The sequence below is a fragment of the Dictyostelium purpureum genome (assembly GCF_000190715.1).
Source record: "Dictyostelium purpureum unplaced genomic scaffold DICPUscaffold_164, whole genome shotgun sequence".
NCBI classification, from domain to species: Eukaryota; Evosea; class Eumycetozoa; order Dictyosteliales; family Dictyosteliaceae; genus Dictyostelium; species Dictyostelium purpureum.
The window spans coordinates 1-10,953 of record NW_003519501.1 but is presented as its reverse complement, the minus strand read 5'-3'; the positions used below and the strand labels follow the sequence as shown (position 1 = coordinate 10,953).

The following is a 10,953-nucleotide window of genomic DNA, read 5'->3' as shown; positions in this document are numbered from 1 at the left end:
TTAAAGATCATATTGTTGTTGGTTTGATTGAAATAGTTTATTGTTTTTTCCTTCCCTATATCTAACCTTTATGTATGTATATATTTTTTTTAAATATTTAAGAAAACCAACCTTAAATAATCAAACCACAATTTCATTTCTTCTGTGTGTGTGTGTTAAATTAATTATATTTATATAAATATTTATATACATATATATATATTATTTATATATATAAATTTTCTAAAAATAAATATTTATATCATTTATCATTCTTGTATATGATTAAAATCACTCACTCAAAACAACAACACACTTTTTTTTTCTCATTATCACTCCAACTATAAAGTTTGTGGTTATGAGTGTGTATCCTAAAACATTGTTTTCAAATTCTATTCTAATATATCAACATCATTAATATCAAATGAAATTAAATTTTTCTATATTTGTTTATTTTTCTATTTTTTTCTTTATCCCTTTTTTTTTTTTTAATTTTTTTTTTTCCTTTATGTGTGTTATGAATGTGTGTAAAGTGTGTGTACTCATAAAAAAGTGTGTGTGCTCTTTTTTCCTGTTGCTATTTATATCTTAATTATTATTATATAATTATATATATAAATTATTTTTATTAAAAAAAAAAAAAATTTTGTTTTTTTTTGAAATAAATAATTATATTTGTATATGTGTATATATATATATTTGTGTGAATGTTTTTATATATCAACTAAGTATACAAATGTACAGTTAAATCATCAATTATTTGATTATCGTTTTTTGTTGATTTTTTTTTTTTTTTATTTAATTAAAATTTAATAAACAATTTAACATAAATTTTTTTTTTTTTTTTTTAAATAAAAAAAAAAAAAATCATTTTATTGGTATTATTTTCTTAAAAATTTTATTACTATTATTAACATTACTATTATCAAAAATAAAAAAAATAATAATATTGTAATCTATCTATAATATATTGTCTTTTTTAAAAAATCTATATTTTTTTATTTTATTTTATTTTATTTTATTTTATTTTATTTTATTTTATTTTACTCCTTTGTTCATTATAAATCAATATTGTTATTTTCAAATTAATATTTTTTTTTAAAAAAAATCAGTCATCCTCTATATTTATATATAATAATTATAAATCCCTTTTCCAATAACCTATTTTTATTCTTATTATTTATATAATTTTTTTTTTAATTATTTTAAAATACAAACAAACATTTTTTTAACAATTTTTTTCCTATTTTTATTCTTATTCTAATTATATAGATCCCCTTTTTGGAACCAAATAAATATTTTCTTATTTAAACTTAATCAAAAAAAGATATAATAATAAAATAATAAGAAAATTTTTAATCTTTTTTTCAAAAAAAAAAGTTTTTATGTGTTAAAAAAAAAATATCACCCAATCATTCATAATCCCATTACTATTAATAATATATAAAGAAAAAATAATAAAATCATGAATGATGTAAAATCATTTCCTTCAATTCCTGATGAGAATTTATATTCATTGCTCTCATTATCAAACCCGAAATCAGTCAATAATAACAACATACCATTATCAAACTCATCATCACCTTTAAATACTAGCAATAATGAAAATACAAATGGAATTGGATCTTTATTATCATCAAAAAAGGACACAACAATACAATCAGATCGAAATACTGATGATCGTCATTTGATTAATTATTATAACCCATTAAAAACAGTGATGCTTAATAATCAAAATAACAATAATAACAATAATAACAATAATCACCCCAATAACAATTTAATGATGCAACAAAATAGAGGACCTTATTCACTTTTCCCTCTTTATCATAATGACAATATCCCACTATCATTATCGAACAGTTCGAACCTACCATCGAATACAAACAACCATAATCAAATAAACAGTAATAATATGAATTTACAATCGAACCAATCAAATGGAAATATTCTTCAAAACAGTTTAGATTTAATCAATAACTCACAAGAGTTGGGTGATATTGGCGATTATAATTTAAGCAATTTACTATATGATGAAAACTATACAAATATTACATCATTAATTTGTTGTAAGTGCAATAATAAGCAAAGTGTTGGTATGTATCAAATTTTAATATAAAAAAAAAACTCTTACTAATATTTTCTTTTTTAAAATAATTGATTTTTAAAGAAAATAAGGTATTTTTAAGTAATAATATAAATGTAATACCAGGCCCAGAAGATAAAAATTATGAATTTAGATGTTTTAATTGTTCAAAAGGTCAATTTTACTTTAGACATTTATTCAAGACATGGAAAGAAATGATTCACACCTCTCTTTTTAATTTAGAAAGAGAGAAAAAATATAGATTTTCCCATTATCGTGAAATAATTAAATATGTTCATAAACACTCAAAAGAGCTATTAGCAGATAGAGAAAAAGGTATGTTAAAAAAAACTAACTATTAAAACAATACTTATTAAAACAATAAATAATAATAATTTTTTACCAATTTAGTTTTAAATACCAAAATGAAAAATATTATGACTGCAACTTTGTCATATAATAGAAAAATATTTATTTCTTTTGCAAGAGATTCTGGAATGTGGTCTAACTATAGATCGGGTGATAATATCGAAGAAGATGATAGAGGTTTATTAACATGGAAAGGAAATGACCAATGGGAAGGTTATATTGATAAAGATAGTACCCACACACTAACTTGCAAAGCCTGTTCCAAACCAAGTAAATTCGGTAAATATTTCATATTAATTATTATTTTTTTTAAAAAAATAAAATACTAACTCTATATTTTAAATAGAAATGAGAGAGTTACAAGGTTCAAATGTTTTACCTGGTCCATTAGATAGTAGATTCGAATTTTGTTGTGAAAATTGCACAATTGGAAAAAAACCTACTTTAAAACACCTTTCAAAATCATGGAAAGAAGTTGCACATACAGCCCTCTTTAATCTTGAAATTATAAAAAAATATCGTTTTTCCCATCAAATTGAAATTGCATCATATGTTAAATCTCATCAAGACTCTTTTGCATTTAATAGAGAAATGGGTATGTTTATTTTATTTATTTCAAAAATAATTAAATATCAATATTAATTTAATTTTTTTAGATAATATTAAAAACAGATTAAGCACTGTTTTATCAAGATATAAAAAAGCATTTACTTCAATTGGAAGATACACTGGTATGTGGAGTAACTGGAGAGATGGAGATGAAAATTTACAAGAATTACAAGATATTGAAGATGATGATGAAGAAGAATCAAATGAATTTGATGGTGTAGATCCAGATGATTTTGAAAAAAATAAATCATCAATGAATGGTAAAAACTCTAAGCTAACCTCTAAAAAAAATAAGAAAAATAAGAATAAAAACAAATCAACCTCATCCTCATCGACATCTTCGACACCATCCTCCACAAAAACTATAAAAAGCTGTAGCACTTCGAATAGTGGTGTCCCCAAATCAACATCAACAAATTCTACTCCAACAAAATTAAAAATTAATAATCTTTCCTCTTCAACAACATCAACCTCATCACATCAAAACAGCTCATCTGCCTCAAATTGCTCCTCATTGGTCGGCTCTCCAGTACCAAATGAATTTTTTAACTCACCAAAGAAAACTCCATTAATACCAAATTTAGTGAATTCAATAGAAAATAATAATTTTAGTATTTCAGAAAATATTTCAAACAATATGAATATTAATAATAACTCCAGCAATAGCAATATACCATCCCATAATGCCAATATGTTAATTCATAACCAACTACCACAAAATTTAATTCAACAAAATTATTTACATTATAATAATAATAGCAATAGTAACAATACTCAAAATATTTCCCCCAAACTTTCACCAGATTCATCTACAACAACCCCAATACTCAGTAACTCCCCAAATTTTAATTTTTATTCAAATGTTTATTATTCAAATGCAACACCAAATAATCAACTTAACCATAATATCTTTAATGGCTCCTCAATTGTACATAAAAATAATACCGAATGTTGCATATGTCAAAAAAATAAACAACTACTCCAAAAATGTAAAAACCATATTTGTAGCAAGTCAATTTGTAAAGAATGTATTTCAAACAATGTAAGTGGTATAATGACCAAACAACTTGGTAATAATAATGAAATATTTTGTCTCGATTGTAACAACTCAGTGACCGATAATAGCAATTCATTTAACTCAAATCAACAAGTATACGGAAATAATTATAATTCAAACTTCAATTATATGTACTATAATAACAGTAACAACAACAACAACAGCAATAGTAATAATAACAATAGTAATAATAACAATAGTAATAATACAAATAGTAATAATACATCAACACATAACTCATATATGAATGAAATAAACTATAGCGTAAATAGCTTGGGTGAACATTCTTATATTGGTGATTTGATAAAAAGCGGTTTTAAACCCCAACCTCCATTTATTCCATCAATTCACCAACAATATTCCCAACAAAATCAACAACAATCAATTTTATTAAATACTTTACACCAACAAATTCATAACCCCTTCCACCAAATTAACCCAACCACACACCAAAACCAACAAATACAACAACAATCAAACAACATACCAAATAATGGATCAAATAGTCCAAATTCTAAACAAAAAAGAAAAATTGCTAATGAAAAAACCGAAAATAACAATAACAAGGTCGAAAAAAGATCAAAAGGGTTTACTGACCAAACAACCACATTCGATTCACAACAATTACAACAAACACCCCCACTAAATATGCTATCAATGAGTATTCACTCAAGCCCACAACACCCAACCACTCCTTTACATCATTCACAACCACATCAATCAATCCACTCAAGTCCTCTTCACCATCATACCAACAATAGTCATCATAGTAGTCATCACGGTGATTTTTATCATTTAAGTCACTCAAGCCCTTCTCATCACCACAACTCTAACCCTTTAAGTAGCCCCACCCATCATAGCAATAACCATTTAAGCAGTCCACCACCATCACAATATTACTTTGAAGGAATACCACACCCTTCACACCAAAGAAACCTATTCTCTGCCCCACAATTTTGCAGTAATAATCAACAGCCACAACAACCATCCCATTCACATTTACCCTTTCAAATCCCCACACCAAACTTTCCATCCAGTTTAATCACCTTACCCACTCTCTCCAGTATTAATAATGATTATTCGAATGATCACCATTCCCATCACAGTAATAGCGGCAACACTACTAATAGTAGCACTAATAGTAGCAATAATAACAATGTTAATAGTTTAGTACAATCATCTGGTAACTTACCACCACCACCACCACCATCAATTAATTCTTTAACAAACCCATTAATTAAAAGTATTTAAACAAACTAACAAGCGTAATTATTATTTCATAAAATGAAATAATAACAATTTTAAAAGAAAAAAAAATAACAAAAAAAAAAAAAAAAAAAATACATGCGTTAAATATAAATATTTCTTTAAAAAAATAAACAAATATTTATAAATTTTAAAATTTTTTTTTCTAAATAAAACTATAAAAAAAAAAAACTACAAACAAAAATATCTTTTTTCTTTTCTTACAAAACTATTTATATTATATATTAAAATTTTATTCTTTTTTTTCTGTTGTTTGGTCGTTATTAAATAAAGTTTCTCTTTGTTTCTTTTTCTCTTGTTTAATTTTAATGGTTTTAAGGATCTTATCTTCCATTCCTTTAATTTTATCGATAACAACAGCTCTATCTTGTTCAACTTCTGATTTAATTCTATTTAAAATATTTTGTTCGTTTTCTCTTGTTTTCATCCATTTTTCTTGTTTTGCTGTAATTGGAGCTGCTCTGCCATCTAAATTAATTAAAATTAGATATTTTATTTTAATTATTTATAATATATAATTTTTATTATTGTCATATTAATTTGTTTATTTATTATCCTAATTATTTTGAAATGTTCTATAATATAATTACCTGCAAAGTGAAAATCTGGTAAATCATGGAGTGGACCATCTAAAGAAATTTAAAACAATTTATTAGTAAATGATGATTAAAACAAATATTTTGGACTTCAACAAAAGTAAATATTGCTCACTATTTAAACCCAATCTAAATCCAATAAACATTTTTTTTTTGATTCAAATCTGTTGTGATAACCTACCTTCATTTCCACTTCTCATTCTATTTTGGTCCATTCTTAACTTTTGACCTGCTCTGGTTATGTTAATTTGAGTTAATAATGATCTACGAAGTAAAGAGTTCATTTTATTTTATATATATAAATAAAGATTGATGATTAAAACAATGAAAAAAAATAAATTATAAAAAAAAATTTAAAAAAAATTATAAAAAAAAAAAAAAATTTAAAAAAACGAAAAAAAAAAAAAATAAAAAAAACAAAAAATAAAAAACTATTAATCACTAATTAACTATTTACAAATTGCATATGATCAAATTAATTTTATTTATTTTGCTCTTGTTGTTTTAATTGTTTTTCTTTTAAATTTTTTGAATCTATTTCTTTTTTTAATTGAATTTGTTTCTTTTTTTCAATATTTTTTTGTTGTTTTAATTTTAATTTTTGAATTGCATCATATGCAGGGTCTTGACTTGGGTCATAAAGCGGAGTTGTAAATGAGAAAACCTCTTTACCACATTTTTGTGTAATTCTAGCTGGAATGTTTTTATTTAATTGCTTGCTTGATCTTGAACCAAATTGAATTGCTTTTTTAATTAAACGAGTTGAGTCTGTTAAACCTAATTTACGACCAACCTCTCTGAGAATACGTTTATCGCCAGTACCTTGTGGTTGTGACAAATCACATACATAGCATAATGGGATATCGTTGAGATATTTGATTAAGTCTTCATCCAAATATGGGAAACGTGGCTCACGTCTATTGCTACTGAGTACCCTATCATCTCTACCTAAATTTCTTTTCCATATTCTATTGAAATCTTTATTGAGTTCGCCTTGAAGTACCTCCCATGACCCACGTTGAAATGCTGTTCTATGCCTACCATAGCCTGCTAATTGTTCATCTGCACCACTTCCCATAAGCAATACTTTGCTTGTTGTCATAAAACGCAGATCCTTTTCGTCGCAGTCATGTATAATACCCTCACCTCTACCTGCAAACCAAAGTGCTAAACAAATTGTCATATCCATAATTGTAATAGCAGGGTAAGATAGTTGATAAACGTGTTTTTTAGCCCACTCCATTTCTTGTGTTGTAACATTGACCTTGATTAATTTCCATTGACGAGTTGGTGAAACTATTTGTAATTCTTTTAAACCTTGTATAGCAGCTTTTCTATCAGGTACACGATCGAATTCATCCGCCGATGAATTATCTTCACCAAATGCAACATTAATTAAATGTATTGGCTCCTCTAATGGGATGTGTTTATCAGACATTGCAGCCAATACCATCGAATCTAGACCACCACTAAAAAGTATACCCAATCTTGATACCAATGGTTTAGGTAATTTATCTTGTAAAAAGGGTGGTCTAATTAAATCTGGGATTTCGTTTGAAATATTTGGTAAATTACAAACTCTAGTATAAATTGAATTACTAATAGCTCTATAAAACCCATCAACATATCCTTGAAATTCCTCATCCCTATACTCTGGTACACTCATTTTAACTCTTCTACCAAATGGATAAAAATGTAACTGGTCAATATTTTCATTTAAATTCGATTTCTCTTGATTACTATTATCATTATTATTATTATTATTACTATTATCGCCTTCATCATCATCATTATCATTATCATAATCCAATGATGTAATACCAATATTTACAATGTTATTTAAATCCCATGAATGAGTTTCTAATTTGATATGCTTAGATTCCAATTGCTCTGGAAAATGAATTGAAAACAAACCAAAAGTATTTATCTCTTCCCATTTTGGTAATGATTGTAGGTTGGCATCATCTATACCATCTGGAAAAGAACCCATCGATGAAATGATCATTTGATCATCATTTCTATTAACCAAAAGTGATCTTCTTCCTAAAACATCTCGGCCAAACCATAACATTCTTTCTTTTTCTTGCCAATATAAGAATGCGAATGGACCTTTAATTTTAATAATTATATCTATAAAATCCCTTGGATTCGATGTTGATAACTCTGAAAGAATATGTGAAAGCAAACAAGTATCGTTGTCATGAATACCAATATCATAGCCACCAAACATTTCTCCATTCCATAATAAAATATTTCCTTTATCATCTTCGAGTGGTTGAACTGTTAATGGTCCTCTAAGACCCAATACTGATGAAATTAACTTTAATTCTATTGTAATTTCTTCATTTTTGGCTTTTGATTTTATAATTTTAATTTTTTCTTCAATTGAATCTGGACCTCTATTTAATAATCTTTCTTTAATATCTTTTATAAATTTATTATTATTATCTATTATATTACCATTATTATTATTACTACTATTATTTATTTCGATATTGTTTGTGGTTTGGATTGTATCTAAAATTTGAACCCCATTTATTATTGCTGATATACCACACATTATTAGAATTTTTTTTTTATAATTTTTTTACAATTAAAAAATATATATAATTTTGTTAATATAATAAATTTATTTGGTAAAATTTTATAAAAAAAAATAACAAAATCGAAAAACAACAAAACTTGGATCTTATATCTAAATTTAGTTTATTGTATAATATTTTTTAGTTTAAAATTTTTAAAATAAAAATTTTATGATTAAAATTACGATTGAAAAAAAAAAGAAAAAAAAAAAAGAAAAATTTAAAAAAAAATAAACTATTGTGTGTTTAGTGGGTAAGGTACTATAATTTGGGTGAGCGATTTTTAATTTTGTATGTCCTATAAATCACAAAGTGGTAGTTTGATAAATTATATATGAGGTTTATTGTAAAGAAACACAAAATCTTTCTCCAAATAATCTTTAAAAATAAAATTTAAAAAAAAAAAATTAAAAAAATAAAAAAAAAAAATTGAAATAATTTAATAGTTTTTTTTTCGCACTAAAAAATTACTTGAATAAAGATTGTTTTTTCTATTTTTAACTACACAAAAATCAAAAAAAAAAAAATAACAAATATAAATTAATTTTTTTTTGATTTTAATTTCTATTCATTCAAACAAAACAAATAAATAAAACAAATATATTTGAATTATTTAAAAAAAAAGCAAAGGTATACTTTATTATTTTTTTTTTTATTTTTTATTTTTTGTTTTTTATTATTTTTATTATTTTTATTATTTTTTTTTATTTTAATAAAAATAATTTGGTAAATAAAAGAATTACAAATAACTCCACATTTATAAATAATAATAAAATATAAATAATACGACAATCAAGTTATAGTAAAAAAAATTATTTTATTATTACATTTTATTATTATATATTGTTTGTGTTATTTTTTATTTATTTTTATTTATATTAAATCACCCCCAATATCGATTTCAATCAGATGGTGTGAAAAAAAAAAAAGGTTCTTCGTTCACAAAAATTTTCACACAAAAAAAATAAAACACATAGGAACAAAATAATAATTATCCAAAAAAATATTTTTTTTTTTTTTTTTTTAATAGATAAATTCTTTATCATAAAGAAATACAAAACCCCCATTTTCAAAAAAAAAAAAAAAAAAAATGCATTATTTTTTAATTTTTTTAATTTTTTTTATAAAATTTTTTTTTTTTTTCAAAATTTTTTTTTTTTATGTGATTTATTTTTTTTTTTTATATAATAATAATAATATAATATATATAATAATAATAATAAAAGGAATATTTTTAAACTTTTAAATATATAATAATTGTTTAAATTTATTTTTTAAAACCTTGTATTGTAAGTTTTGTTATTATAACATTGTCTTTATTTCTAAAACATATAATATATATAGCGAATAAATAACATCAATTTGCATTTTAATAATATTTTTTGATCAATAAAATAATTATTTATATTATATATAAAAAAAAAAAACAAAATAATAATAATAACAACAATAATAATAATAATAATAAATAAAAACCAAATTATTTAAAAATCATCTATTTAAATATATAGTTTTGATAACTTTTTTTTATTTTTAATCAATCTAAATTTTATATTATAAATATTATTTTAATAATAAAACAATCAAAATCAATCATATATCTTTTAATATCGTTCAATTATAATTTAAATATAAATTTATTTAATAAATTATTGTAAATTCATTTTAAATATTTTATATATATATATAGAATATTATTTTTTTTTTTTTCACCATATAACAAAAAAACCACTCACAAATATCTGCATAAGTTTTTTTATTTATTTATTTATTTTTTTTTTAAAAAATTTTTTTAATTTTTTTTTAAAATTTTTTTTAAATTTTTTTTTTTTAAAAAAATTTTTTAAAATTTTTTTATTTTTTTTTTTTTTATTTTTTTTAACTCCCAACCCCCTAATAAAATATTTATATTATTATATAATATTTATTAATTTTTTTTTTTTTTTTTTATTTAAAAATTGATATTAAAATTATTAGGAGTATTAAAAATTAACCTGGAGGAGTAAGGGATTGATTAGAGTTTTAAAAAAAGAAAATTTTTAAAAATTTGGGGACAAATTATTATTATTATTTTTAGGAGGGGATTTTTTTTTTTTTTTAATATTTATAAAAAAAAACAAGAAAAAAATGCGGGGGAAATTAATTTTGGATACATTTAAAGGTCAAAAAAGGTTAATACCGAAATAGATATTAAAATTAAATTTTTTACCTTTTTTTTTTTTTTTTAAAAATAAATTCCAACCTCAAAAAAATTTTTCGGAAAAAAAAAAAATTCCAACCATCCAAAACAAAAATGGCCCTTAAATGTGTCGTTGAAGGGGGAGGGGCCCGGTGGGAAAACCCGGTTTTTTATTTTAAAAAAAACAAAGCTTTTCCCGGGGGAAAAATCCCCACCGGGGTTTTGAAAAA

At 23.0% G+C, this 10,953-nt stretch overlaps 3 protein-coding genes across 3 annotated transcripts; 1 reads left to right on the top strand and 2 right to left on the bottom strand.

Annotated features, from left to right (window-relative positions):
- Positions 1-1,444: 1,444 nt before the first annotated feature.
- On the top strand, positions 1,445-5,351 carry DICPUDRAFT_153527 (uncharacterized protein; the record flags this gene model as incomplete). The annotated part of the gene is made up of 5 exons (XM_003289153.1): positions 1,445-2,075; positions 2,150-2,401; positions 2,477-2,713; positions 2,781-3,029; positions 3,091-5,351. 5 exons carry the CDS (start codon positions 1,445-1,447, stop codon positions 5,349-5,351), a joined length of 3,630 nt encoding a protein of 1,209 aa, XP_003289201.1.
- Positions 5,352-5,598: 247 nt separating this feature from the next.
- Positions 5,599-6,246, bottom strand: DICPUDRAFT_35306 (uncharacterized protein; the record flags this gene model as incomplete). The annotated part of the gene is made up of 3 exons (XM_003289146.1): positions 5,599-5,834; positions 5,957-5,995; positions 6,144-6,246. 3 exons carry the CDS (start codon positions 6,244-6,246, stop codon positions 5,599-5,601), a joined length of 378 nt encoding a protein of 125 aa, XP_003289194.1.
- Positions 6,247-6,443: 197 nt separating this feature from the next.
- Positions 6,444-8,675, bottom strand: DICPUDRAFT_55929 (uncharacterized protein; the record flags this gene model as incomplete). Its single annotated transcript, XM_003289145.1, has 3 exons — positions 7,050-8,675; positions 6,749-6,872; positions 6,444-6,706 (listed from the first exon to the last, which is right to left on the bottom strand). Exons 1-3 carry the CDS (start codon positions 8,520-8,522, stop codon positions 6,444-6,446), a joined length of 1,860 nt encoding a protein of 619 aa, XP_003289193.1. The 5' UTR covers positions 8,523-8,675.
- Positions 8,676-10,953: the final 2,278 nt, after the last annotated feature.